At 36.9% G+C, this 14,101-nt stretch overlaps 1 protein-coding gene across 4 annotated transcripts in view; it reads left to right on the top strand.

The window, feature by feature from the left end:
• Eif4e (eukaryotic translation initiation factor 4E) overlaps nucleotides 1-13,784 on the top strand; it is a 33,430-nt gene extending 19,646 nt beyond the window's left edge. For all 4 annotated transcript variants that reach the window (XM_027395822.2, XM_035450384.1, XM_035450383.1 and 1 more), the window contains 5 exons: nucleotides 3,812-3,907; nucleotides 6,584-6,647; nucleotides 7,339-7,452; nucleotides 9,753-9,892; nucleotides 12,261-13,784. In XM_027395822.2, coding sequence (XP_027251623.1) covers nucleotides 3,812-3,907; nucleotides 6,584-6,647; nucleotides 7,339-7,452; nucleotides 9,753-9,892; nucleotides 12,261-12,375 — 529 coding nt within the window. In that variant the 3' untranslated portion in view covers nucleotides 12,376-13,784. The remainder of the gene's footprint in view (nucleotides 1-3,811; nucleotides 3,908-6,583; nucleotides 6,648-7,338; nucleotides 7,453-9,752; nucleotides 9,893-12,260) is intronic.
• The last annotated feature ends 317 nt before the right edge of the window (nucleotides 13,785-14,101 follow it).

Below are 14,101 nucleotides of genomic sequence, written 5' to 3'. Positions count from 1 at the left end.
TCAAGAGATTACAATTTCTCTAAGTTCTAATCTTTTTTTTTTATTTTGCAAAGTATGCCAGTTGGGAAAATACTATAAATGCTATTTGGTACTAAAACCATCACTGACTTTTCGTAAATTTTGTGGTTTCTGTATGTTCTTATAAGCACTTAACAGTTAGAGGATTTAGTAATGAGTGGGGACAGTGTATAAAGGTAGTATGTTTGCCTTCCTCCCCTTTGTTAACGGTGGTGGGGTGCCTTGCAGTGCTGTTGTATGTGCCCACTTGTGCGTGAGCTGTTTGTTATGACCAGATGGGTGCCAGTCTGAAGTGGGAAGTCCGCTTTTCTTACTGTGTGCTTGAGAGCACTTTCATATTCTTTTGGTCACTTGTGGTTTTCTCTTTGGAGAGTCTGTTCTGGGTTTTTACCTATATCTTTTTTTTTTTTTTTCCTTTTGGATTATCTTTCGAGTTGATTTCCAGTTACTCAAATAGCAGGAATAGTAAATCAGCAAATGCAGTTCCAATTTACTTTTATTAGGTTCTTTGGAATTGTATGGGATTGGATTTAAAAATTTTAATATTTATGTAGGCAAATATCATTTTCCCCATGGCTTCTGGATTTCCTGTCAGTCTTAGTACAACTTTACCATGTAGTAATTTTTTTTTAAGATTTTATTTATTTATTATGTATACAACATTCTGCTTCCATGTATACCTGCACACCAGAAGTGGGCACCAGATCTCATAATGGGTGGTTGTGAGCTACCATGTGGTTGCTGGGAATTGAACTCAGGACCTCTGGAAGAGCTGTCAGTGCTCTTAACCTCTGAGCCATCTCTCCAGCCCCCATGTAGTAATTCTAAAAATAAATATGCTAATGTCCTTTATGATTATATCATTTTGTTTTCAATAATTCCTCAAATATTTGATCTTGTGACCCCCTTTTCACTTAAAAAAATTGTTCATTGTTTTTATTTTAGGTGTGTAAGTGTTCCCCTCATGTGCATACAATGCAAATGGAGGCCAGAAGGTGTCAAATCCTTTGGAATTGGCGTTAAACACACTGGTTGTGAACTACCTTGTGGGTGCTGGGAAGCAAACATGTTTCCTCTGCAAGTGCTGTTCACCATTGAGGTCTCTCTCCAGCCCCTCCTTTTAAACTTTTTCTTTTTAAGGCAGGGTTTTTCTGTAGCCCTGGAACTCTCTCTGTAGATGGGGCTGGCCTCAAACTCACAGAGATCTGTCTCTGGCTCCTGAGTGCTGGGACTAAAGGTGAGCTCATCACTGCCTGCCTCCTTTTAAACTCTTAAAACAGAACAGTAATACTGAGGACTCTTAAGAGTTTTGTTTTTTGTGTTCATGCTTAACTCTGTTGTTACAGTAATAATGCTAAGACAGGACATTGGAATCCGTTGGCTTTTCTTGCCTTTGAAACAGGTCTTTTACTTGTGTGATTCTTGTAGAATGATCTATTGATTGCTCTGAGAAGAATCCAGTGATTTATGCAGATCTGAAAAATGTGGACACATTTCATTTAGAGCATAAAACATCACCTAAACTCATCAGAAATACCATTGTTTTGTGAAATTGTCAAGCTTATTGCAACAACTGCAAGCTTTGCGTAATTACAATTTTTATCCTGATAACTCGTAATTTTAAGTAATAGGCTTATTCTTTTCCCAGAAAATAAGTATAGCTTATCAGTCTTTCAAGTGAAATTGGAAAAAAAATGGATAATTTGTATCCCCATTCAAAACAGTATTTTGTTAAACAGATGTGTTTTTCATGTAGGATATGTAAAGGACATGTAAAAGGGTAGGAATTTAGTGAGAAAGGTGCTTATACTGTAGCCCAACATAGCTTGGAACTCACCGGGTAGCCCATGAGTTTCGAATTCCTTCAGGTTTGAGCCACCACATGCAGCTGAGATCATAAGGTTTGTAGGCTTGGTTGTACAACTTCTGAGGTTGCGAGTCCCTTAGCTTAAGAAGATGCATTTTGAGTCATTTCTAAATGATGCTACCTCACACAGTGTAGACGCTTTGAATGGTTTTTGTTTGTGTCATACAGGTAGAACCCTGTGCAGAATGGGTGCAAGGGCTTCCCCTAAATGTTTTCTGAGGTTGCTGACATCTTGAGGGTGTGAAACCTAAGGGTATGGAGAGATGACTGTTTTGTATCTCAGAGAGTAATAATTATTACCATTAGACACTGCAGGTAGGTGGGGGGGTGTAAGGCTTCTGTATAAACTATGTTAGGAGGAAAACCGTAAGCCAGAAGTATATATAGCTATATAGAAATTGTCATACATTATTTTAAAGCATATCTGTTGATCTGTTTTTTTAGTGTGTTTGACTATAGCATCACATTTAATGCTTTCCCCATTCCTCTTTTTCCTTTTAGCCAATTTCTATTGTTTTGTCTTTAAATAATTGTACTTTCTTGACTACTATCATATTATTTTGTACACTGTAATTGTCTATTGCAGAGAATCTGTTATGTAGTTGATACACAATGCTATTTATTTTTAATTCTGAGGATCAAACCTAGGACCTGACAAACTAATAAAGCACTGTTTTTCCAACTAAAATGCATCTACTCTTTAAATGAAAACTAGTTTGCTTTTGTAATAGAAGCTGCCACTTTAAATTGTGTTCTTATAAATGTATATAGTAAAGCACAAATAACAACTTACATTACCTTTGTGTTTTATTTTTTTAACTTTAGATTTATTTTTATGAGCTTGGTGGTTTTTGGCCAGCATGTGTATATAGTGCTTCTGGAAGCCAGAAGAGGGCATCAGATCCTGGAACTAGTTAAGGATAACTGTGAACCACCATGTGGGTACTGGGAATTGTAACTGAGTCCTCTGCAAGAATAGCCAGAGCTTTCAACCACTGAGCCACCAGTCCAGCCCCTCTTAACCTTTTAAAACCTATAGCTTAGTAATAATTGCATTCATGTTATATTGTATTAAAAAAAAAAACCTATTTACATCTTTAAAAAATGTATTTTAGAGCCAGGTGACACATGTCTTTAGTCCTAGCTTGGAGGAAGGCAGTGATATCTGAGTTCAGGGTCATCCTGGTCTACAAAAAATTTTAGAACAATCAAGGTTACACAGAGAAACCCTGTTTCAGACCCCCCTGGTATTTTATGAAAATACTTATTTTTGTGTATGTCTACATACATATGTAAAGGTTTTCATGTGCCTTAGCACAAATATGAGGTCATAGGACAAACCAAAACTAGCTTCTACATGGGTTCCAGTTCCAAACTTTTCCAAACACGGTCACCAGGCTGACTGTGAGTGCATTTGCCTGCTGTGCTATTTCCCCCTTGTTTTTTCGAGATGGTTTCTCTGTGTGACAGCCCTGGTTGTCCTGGCACTCACTTTGTAGACTAAGCTGGCCTTGAACTCACAGAGAATCACCTGCCTCTACCTCCTGAGTGTTGGGATTAAAGGCATGTGCCACCATCACCTGGCTCCTGTTTTCATCTTTTAAACTAAAACAAGTTAAGTAAGTTGCCAGCAACATTCTGTCTATTCCTTGGCACCACTTTTGTTCTCCAGATCGGACTACCTTAGGTCCCTCATGTAAGTAGAGCCATGGTTGGGGTGGGTATTATTTCATATAGTCCCGTGTTCTTAGACTTCACCCTTGTTGTACTGAGTGTCAGATTCCTCTTCAGGGTTGATGGCTTTTCCACTGTCTGTCAGTTCTACATTTTTACATCATTTTCTTGCTGATGGACATTTCTACCTTTTGACTGGTAAATAATTCTGCTATGAATGTGTGTTTTTATATACTGCCTTTTTATTTTTAGGTGGGCACTCTGGTTTTTTAAAAATGATAAAAGCAAAACTTGGCAAGCAAACCTTCGGTTGATCTCTAAGTTTGATACTGTTGAAGACTTTTGGGCGTAAGTAATTTTATTTTAAACTATACTTTAAGTTGTATATTTTTTTATTTTACGTCATTCACAAAATGAAAGACGAAGTTCATTTGTCTCTTCACAAATGTTTGACTTGATTTTGCTTTGCTGTAGATTTAGTATGTTCAAAAGCCCTATGCTTGATCCTCCAGCACAAAACAACAGAGAGAGAGAGAGAGAGAGAGAGAGAGAGAGAGATAGAGATAGAGATAGAGATAGAGACCGTTTCATTAGAGTCAGCCTTTATTTAGGCTTGAATAGTCTCTATTCCTCATCTGCCTGTGAGAATCCCCTCTTACAGTCTTAGAATTTTTGAGAACATTGTTGGAGTTTGTTCCCCTGTGCAGTCACCTAGATGGATGTTTGTGTCATACCTGGGTATTGGAGCCTGCTCTGCAAACAGTTTTCACTGTGATACCTGGAATTCCCCACTTAGGATATCAAAAGCTGAAGTGATTAAGATTCAGAGGCATGCCTAGAGAATGATGGTGTTAGTTCATCAATTTTATTGTAATTTTTGAAAGAGCAATTGAAAAAAAGTTTTTTTTTTTTTTTAAGGTTTAGTTTTCAGTTTAGGAAAGTTGACTTGGAATCAAACTTTTCCAAGATTTAAAAATAGAATATAAACTGAAAGTCTTTAAAAGTGTTGTGTTTGTTTTCAGACAGGATAAAGCTGAGTTGTTGAAGATGTCCTAGCATTCTAGAACTTGCCTTTACCTTTCAGACATATACTGCCCATGCCTTAGAAGCTTTGAATCAATGTTTCCAGTTTTTGTTTTCTGAGGATCGCATTCAGAAACTTAGATAGGCAAATGCTGTACCTTTGAGCTGCATCCCAGCTCCTCCAAAGTTAATTTGTTTTGATTTTCTTGGAGAATATATAGGGAAACACTGTTTGAAAATGAAAAGGACAAATTTTAAAGAGTCTGAGTTACCTCGAGGTTGCCCAGTCTGTATATTTATTTATGTTAGGTTCATATACATGCTGAATTTAATGACTCTTAACATTTTCATGGAACTCCCTATGTGTGTTTGCTCACACATGAGAATGGATTGTAGTCATAATTCATAGATGTAGATTTTTTCAAGGACGTAGTCGGTCTTCAGTGTGTTTCCAATGCTTGGCCTCTAATAGACATTTGGTATATATTGCATCACTGAAAAGGGCAAAGTATAGACTAAATAAAACTGTTGAATTCACTTTTTTTCTGCTATTTTCTTTTTATGATACAAGAATATTTTAAGTTCTGCTAATTAAGAGAGGTAGTTATCTAGTTAATTGGGAGTTCTTGAAAGCATGAAGTGGTTTTGTACTCTTAATTGTGTTCATTGCAAGATTCTTAAATAACTCTGAAGCCTCCTTTATATGTACAGAAGGAAGCCCTCTAATTTCCTACTAAGGAAAAGAAGGGTCTTGAACCCCACCTCCAGTCATATTTGTACCTGATCTGGATTGTTTGGCTTTGCCAAGTTTATATAATTGTTTCTAGCTTGTCCTCCAATAGAGCACATCCCCACAGCCTAGTTAGTGTAAGAGAAATCATTGGGTACTGTAACTGATACTGGGGAGAGTCCTTTTCCTCCTTAGTTAGTGTAAGAGAAATTGGGTACTGTAATTGATACTGGAAAGAGTCCTTTTCCTCCTTGTGCATACTGGCCTACTGCTTTATTTCTCACTCCTTTCTAGCAGATTTCATATGAACAGTCTCATCTGTATAATCTGAAGATTCTTAGTGACTGTGGTTTGGGAATAATGAACCATTAGACACTTTATGCATAATAATGTTATCTTATCCAAGTAGGATTAGACTATGTAATGTGATAAGAAAGATGTAGAATTCTTAAAATTGTCTGAAATATTCCTAGACAAAGTTAAAGTCAGCACAGGAAAACATGCCTCTTAAAAGGTTTGCAGACATGTAACTAAGATAATCTCTGCCTTCTGATGTTGTAGATAGACAAATACTGTTAACCAATGTTTAAATCAATGTTACTTTTAAGAGACTACAAGAGATAAGTGATACAGTCTTCTGCCTTCAGGCAGTGAGTATCAAACATCTCAAATACTGTTCCATGGCTGTTTGGGAAATAGCTCAGAAATACAGGTCCAACTGTTGGTATATGGCTGTGAGCCTAGTATGTGCCCCAAGCTCCTCAACCTCCAAGTGCTGACTGGCATGGAACCATTTTTGGAGTTGGAGAACCACTCTTGTGTTTACTCTTGGATGCTTGCTGGGGAGATAATGTCAATTGAACAATGCAGACTGGTTGGTTTCTTTTCCTATTCTTTTGTTTTGTTTTTCCGAGACTGTTTCTCTGTGTAGCTTTGGAGCCTATCCTGGCACTCACTCTGTAGACCAGTCTGGCCTCGAACTCACAGAGATCTCTTTTCCTATTCTTAAATACACATCTATGAATTGAGTTAAAAAGGTATTGAAATATTTTTGTTGGAATAAAGTCATTTCAGCTAATTCTTTGTAGTAGTTTGTTATAAATTTCCTTAAATGTAATCATTATTTAGACCTGTTTTGTCCATTTACTTATACTTTTTTTTCATATTTTCCAAGTATGTGTATGTATATATATATATATATGTGTGTGTGTGTAAGCAGCCAAATCCTGCATTACATACTAAGTTTTTAATTATTATTTTCTTTTACCTAGTTTATACAACCATATCCAGTTGTCTAGTAATTTAATGCCTGGCTGTGACTACTCACTTTTTAAGGTATGCCTAATCAATGATTGTTTATATTTCTTACAGGACCAGGTCATTCATATATTTGTAAAAATTGGCTATAGATTCAGGCAGTTGGCTTTACCAGGCTTGAGTACAGCAGCAGTCTGGTGTGACTTAGTTACTCATGGGCACATCTTGGGATTGACTTTGAGCTTTGCTCATCCTGTACAGCCTTTCCTAGATATACTTGAGTAGCCTGACTTTGTCGGCTAATTTTAAACCTATGAGATAAATAGAGCTTTGTTGGGTGCTAGGATAGGACACTAATTGGCTCATAAACTTTGGTTTTTCGAGACAGGGTTTCTCTGTGGCTTTGGAGACTATTCTGGAACTAACTCTTGTAGACCAGGCTGGTCTTGAACTCACAGAGATCCACTTGCCTCTGTCTCCCAAGTGCTGGGATTGAAGTTGTGCACCACCAAAGCCCGGCTTCATGTACATAATTTTTAATGTAGCTTCTAAAAGGTGTCTGCTTCTGGGGAATTTTCAGAACCTTCAGATAAAGTGGAACCTCAAGATGAGATATTTGGTGATGAAGTGGTACTCTACTGTGGTCACATGTCTCTGGCACATAATTTTTGTGTACTTGAAGAGGCTGTACCAACCACAGGGGTGTAGGGAATAAAAGAAAAGTTAGTATTGTTGCTTGCTGATTTCTAATTGTGTTCTTACTTTGTAGGATGGTATTGAGCCTATGTGGGAAGATGAGAAGAACAAACGGGGAGGACGATGGCTAATTACATTGAACAAACAGCAGAGACGAAGTGACCTCGATCGCTTTTGGCTAGAGACAGTAAGGCTTTAAAATTACAGACCACCTTTAGGATGTATTTTCTTTGGCTTACCCAGGTCACCTGTTCTAGAAAAAAAAAAAATCCTTGTGTGGTGCTCACGTGGCATTGCATATACTAAAATTGAAACAAAATAGAAATTAGTATCATAAGGATGACATGCAAATACCTGAAGCATTTTATGGGTTTTGTTGTTGTTGTTGTTGTTGTTTTGATATTTTTGGGTGTAACCTGAAAATATCTTGTTAAGCAAAGTCGGAAAGAGAAATTTCATGTTTTCTCTCATATGTAGAACTTAGGTTTAAGATTTGTATGTGTGTGTTTGTAGGTCATGAAGCTACTAACAGGACCTAATGAGGTTTGGAAATAGGACAGTGCGTACATTCTATTGGAAAGTACAAGGATGGGCTAAAGGGAAGCACTGTGGGGGTGGGGAATCCGCTGTCTGGAGTGGAAATGAGATGATGATACCATGACACAAGTATGAAGATGCCATGGGGAAACCACTACCTTTATACTAATCTAAAAATACCTATAAAATAAAAACACATTTAGAAAAATTAAGGGATGCTTTTCCTGCTGACTGACAGTCACCAACCCTTGCTCTTTAAAGGCAGTGTCTGACTACACAGCTGTGCTGGGGTTGAGCCCAGGATCCCCCTTCCTCCAGCCTTGGAATGCTGTGGGTTATATACATGTCCATGAGAGTGTCTTGTATATGTCGGTCTGGTGAATGATTATATTATCTACAAGTCAGATACAAAGTGATTGACATTAATTCCACCTTCTACAGTCAGCTCTCCCCTGTCATCTCATTAATCAAAAATGATAGGATCTCACAGTTTGTAATTGATGTAAGTTTTTACAACCCATTCATAGCATTGCTGATTAAAAGTTACAAAATTTTGAAATCAGTGTAATCAAACTAAGCTTATTGGTTGATATTATTTGGTGTATGTGTCTTGATATGGGACTTTAGCACTTTGGTTTTATAAATATGAAGTCATAAGCATTTTCTATGGTCAGGTTCTGGGGAGCAAAGTTCATGGTTGATGCTTTTTTTGTAACCACTTAGACTCCATACCTGATTTATAGTTAGCTTTTACTAAGTGAATAAGCACTTACTACATATGTGTATCAGTAATATTTTAAAGCAAAAGTTACACTTTTGGAGGAGAATGAGTAAATATCATTTTGGAATCCCATAGGACAGTGGTTCTCAACCTTCCCGATTCTGCAAACCTTTAATACATCATGTTGTTGTGACCTAACTAAAATTATTGTTGCTACTTCCTAACTATAGTTTTATCGATTGTAGTGTAAATATCTGTGTTTTCCAATGGTCTTGGGCAACCCTTGTGAAAGGGCTGTTAAGTCCCTAAAGGGGACATGACCCATGACCCACTGCCATAGGAAAAGGGACATTTCACTTTTGTAAGTTAAAAACAATTATGGCTATAGATTCTAGTAACAGTTGCTCAGCAATGTTAAATGTGCTTAATGCTAATGAACTCTACTTTGAAACTGTTAGAACATGGCAATTAAATGGGAGCATAAGTAGCTATTTCAGTCATCTTGCTAATGACTGTTTGCCAACAAACTAAGCAGTCGAGCAGATGGATATTAATGAGATCATTTTTGTGTGTGCCCAGTTTGCAGAAAAAGTTAAAACATTTGAATTTTCTTAAGCCAAGGTAAAAAAATATATAAATGTTTAAATTTAGACAGTTTAAAAGTCAGGGTTTTGTTTGTTTGTTTTTGGTTTTTCGAGATGGGTTTCTCTAGCTTTGGAGCCTCTCAGCACTCACTGTGAACCAGACTAGCCTCGAACTCATAGAGATCAGCCTCTCTGCCTCCCAAGTGTTGGGATTAAAAGCGAGTGCCACCACTGCCTGGCTAAAAGTCAGTTTTTAAGTTGGCTTCTGGCTCCACAGGTGGGAGTGCTTGCTGCCAAGTTTTGAGTTTAATTCCCATAACCTATAGGGTGGAAGGGCAGGACCAGCTGCTGCCAATTGTCCTCTTACTCGGTTTGCCATTATGTGCATGTCCTGTCTCCATCCCCACCAAAATGGCAACAACAAAAAAAATTAAGAATCAATTTCTTTATTCATTTGCTTTGTTTTTGTCTCTGTAGATCAAGATGGCTTCAGACTTGGCAATGCTGCCTCTGCCTGACCAGTTTAAGAAGTCAACTCTAGATTTAAAAGCTGCTTTCTTTTATAATGTACACCTAGAAGAGCTCTTTGCTTTTCTCATTGTTGTTGATATGTTTCATGTAATTTGGGTGTTCTTTTTTTTTCAGCTGCTGTGCCTTATTGGAGAATCTTTTGATGACTACAGTGATGATGTATGTGGAGCTGTTGTTAATGTCAGAGCTAAAGGTGATAAGATAGCAATATGGACGACTGAGTGTGAAAACAGAGACGCAGTCACACACATAGGGTGCGGCTTTTGTTCTTCCTACCTACTTTGACAGCGTTAACTTGACTAAATCATCCACCTTTAGAAATTTGGGCGTTATGAGCTGTTATTTTCTTTGTAAATGTTTTATGAACACTTAGAAGCTTGAACCCTGTTGATACTGAATGTGTTTGTCTTCTGTAAAATGCTTTTGTGCAGTGGTGTATATAATTGCCTAGGCTAGTTGAATGAAGGTAGCGAGTCATGTCCATGTTTAGAGCCAACGAGTTTATAAACTTTTGTATTTTGTCTTGGTAAGTTTTATTCTTTATAAATGTGGCCAGTCTCCTCCCCCTCACCTGGCCCCTATCAACTTAAATCAGTAAGAAGAAAAATAAAATTTGATTGTAAGTGGGATTTATAAGAAAGGAGACGTTCTTGACTTGTCATTTTTCATCTTTTAGTTACACATTTACTTGTAGGAATGTCGTATTTCTTTAAAATAGAAACTAATTTGTTATGGATGTTTTATATCAGATGTTTTGAAATCTAAAAACATTCAGTTTTTCAAGGGATTTTTTTGTTTTTGGTTTTTTGAGACACGGTTTCTCTGTAGCCCTAGTTGTCCTGGAAATTGCTATATAGAGTAGGCTGACTTTGAACTTTTGATCTGCCTGCTTCTGCCTGCCTCCTGAGTGCTGGGATTAAAAGCCTGTACCACCACGGCCAGGCTGAAAATAGCTTTTTTTTTTTTTTTTTTTTTTTTTTTTTTTTTTTTTGATGCTTCTTGACTTTTTTTCTTTTTCTTTTGATTTTTTGAGACAGGGTTTCTCTGTGTAGCTTTGGAGCCTATCCTGGCACTCGCTCTGGAGACCAGGCTGGCCTCGAACTCACAGAGATCCGCCTGCCTCTGTCTCCTGAGTGCTGGGATTAAAGGCGTGCGCCACCACCGCCCGGCCAGTTGACACATTTCATCTACTCCTTCCTTTCTTTTCTTTCCTTCTTCCTCTTTCTTTCTTTCTTTCTTTCTTTCTTTCTTTCTTTCTTTCTTTCTTTCTCTTGTTTTGTAAATACATTTTTAATGGTAAAGTGTATATTAATCTGTTACAATGTTGTTCTCATACTTGTTGTCAGATTATTTATTTCAAAAAAATACCTGTTGAGGCCAGGTGGTGGTGGCATAAGCCTTTAATCCTAGTACTCAGGAAGTAGAGGCAGTTTGATCTGTGAATTCAAGGCTAGCCTGGTCTACAGCCACCCCCCATGACACCCCCCAACAAAAAACCTGTTTAGAAGTTAAATTCTGGAATGTAAAACTCCTGCTCATTTTTTGAGTGTTTGGTATTTTTTCCTGGGAATTAAAAATTCAGATTTCTAGGGTTGACAAGGAAATTCTGTGCACATTTTCAGGTGTTTTGTCAGCCTTATTTCATAATCACTTAGAATACATGGCCATACACTTTTTAATTTTTCTATAGCTTTTGTTGTTTTTCTTAGCATTTAGATGTGCTTCATTCACTGAAGACTAAACTTAACACCTTGACACTGGTCGTCTGTCCATCCATCCATTTATTTTGAACCAGGATTTCTCTATATACCCTTAGCTGACCTGGAATTCACTATGTAGACCAGGCTAGCCTCCAACTCAGAGTTCTACCTGTCTCTGCTTCTCAAGTGCTGGGATTGAAGGCATGTACCACAATGCCCAGCCACCTTTTGGGCTGTTAAGGAGAGATTTCTCTTAATACTGCAGTCTGATTTACATATCCCATACTTAGCCCTGTTTAGTACACACCACATGTGTTCTTAAAAGTAGTCACAACTAATTTGGAAATTGGGTTGTGATTAGTACCTAGGCAGAATAGAATTCATATGTAAAAATATCAATATTTTCTTTTTTCTTTTTTGAGATAGTGTCTTGCTGTGTAAACCAAGCTGGCCTTTTTCTGCCTTAATCTCATAGATGCTGGGATTCCAGGCTTGTGACAAAATATCCACCTTAGTTTTAACCTTTTAGATAGAGGAATGAAGAAGATAGTGCATATTACTTATTTTTTAAGTAAGTGAGGTATATGTGTGACTATTTCATCATAGGTATTTATAATTACTGATTTGCTGTTAGCTCATGGACTGATCTTGCTTTGTTCACTACTGATTTAATAATAATAATTGTAGTAACCTACACAGACCTGGTGGGATTATAAATATTTATAAAGTGATGTATGATTGTAAAAATAAATGCTGATTTTTAATTTTGCTGGTTATACTGAAAGAAAATGAGCCAATATTTTGTTTTGCTTCCTGTGTGAACATTTTTCATGTAAAGACTAACATGAATTTATCAAAAACTTTTTATTTATTTATTTATTTTGAGGAATAATTAATGGTCCTTGTTTCCTTTGTCTTCTAGGAGGGTATACAAGGAAAGGTTAGGACTTCCTCCAAAGATAGTGATTGGTTATCAGTCCCATGCAGACACAGCTACAAAGAGCGGCTCCACCACTAAAAATAGGTTTGTTGTTTAAGAAGACACCTGAGTATTCTCACAGGAGACTGCGTCACGCAATCGAGACTGGGAGCTGAACCAAAGCCTCGTCCAAGCAGAGTGGACTGCACTGAAGTTTGATTCCATCTAAATGTTGCTAAGATATAAGAGAAGTCTCATTCGCCTTTGTCTTGTACCTTTGTGTTCATTTCTTCCCTGCCCTCCCCCAATTTTTGCTAGTGTGTCCACTATCCCAATCAAAGAATTACAGTATCTGTCACCCCAGAACCCGCAGATGTGTTCCTGGCCCGCATTGTAACAGCTGGTTAGAATTACCATGATACACACATTTGCCTTTCCACAGTATTCGAAAAAGAACTTGCATTTCTGTTACCTTAGCAGGAAAAGACCTGTTTCTGTTCCACTCTGCAGGAGCATGTTTTGCTGGTGAGAGTCTGAGTACAGTTTTCTAGCAACCTCATTTCCTTTCCCAGCATTCTCCTTGCTGTCCTCTTGCTGATGGCTGCTAGAGTTTAATTTATTTGCTTCCCTCCTTGATAACATTAGTGATTCTGATTTCAGTTTTTCATTTGTTTTGTTTTTGTTTTTTCCTCATGTAACATTGGTGAAGGATCCAGGAATATGACAGAAAGGTGGAATAAACATTAAATTTGTGCATTCTTTGGTAATTTTTTGTTTTTTTGTAACTACAAAGCTTTGCTACAAATTTATGCATTTCATTCAAATCAGTGATCTATGTCTGTGTGATCCCTAAACATAATTGTGGACTATAAAAATGTAACACCATAATTACATTCCTACCTAGAATTAGTATGTCTGCTTTTGTATCTTTATGCTGTACTTTAACACTTTGTATTACTTAGTTTATTTTGCTTTGGTTACAAATGGCTCAAGTAGAAAAGCGGTCCCATTCATATTAAGACAGTGTACAAAACTGTAAATAAAATGTGTACAGTGAATTGTCTTTTAGACAACTAGATTTGTCCTTTTATTTCTCCATCTCTGTAGAAGGAATCTGTACTTCGTATTGCCAAGGCAGTCTCTTGTGTCTTCTTATAGGGTCTTCCCCATGCACAGCCTAAGTTTGGAGCACTAGTTTATTATTATGTTTATTACAATTTTTAATAAATTGAATAGGTAGTATCACATATGTAGTTAAACTGATGTGGCTATCTTTTTTAATAAAGTTAAGGCACAGTTTTCAGTCTTAGGTTAAATAATGTACTTTGAATATGTTAAAATTCATGAGAATTGGGATTTTGGTGTATCACCATTTGATAAGAACAGTGGCTATAAAACTAATTGTTGACTTTGAGATGTTTTTACTTAAAGGCCAGAAAACTAGCTTAAGGAGAATATAGGGGGACGTGTGTTAGGATCTTAGTGTTATTATATGAATAAAGCAGAATAAACAAGTATTAAGAGTTATTTATATTGGTCAATTGTTTCGGTCTGGTTTTCTGTAAACTTGAGACATTGATTATTCTTTCCTTGTATCAATTTAAAGCAATTGTCCACAATACACAATTGTATAGTTCAGATCCTATGACATGAGTGTGACTATTGTAGACCCAAGGGTGAGCTGAACTATGGTAGCAGAATGAAAATCACTAGTTGAGAGAAAAATGCTGTCTTTAAGTGGTTAATTATGGATTCATCCTTTCACACTGATGAACTTGATAAAGATCCTTCTAAAATAAATATGGAATCAGTAGCGTCGCTTTCATTACAAACTTAAGACTAAC

Source organism: Cricetulus griseus, assembly GCF_003668045.3.
Source record: "Cricetulus griseus strain 17A/GY chromosome 1 unlocalized genomic scaffold, alternate assembly CriGri-PICRH-1.0 chr1_0, whole genome shotgun sequence".
Taxonomy (NCBI): domain Eukaryota; kingdom Metazoa; phylum Chordata; class Mammalia; order Rodentia; family Cricetidae; genus Cricetulus; species Cricetulus griseus.
The sequence above is the reverse complement of the archived record's forward strand: the minus strand, read 5'-3'. Positions and strand labels throughout refer to the sequence as shown.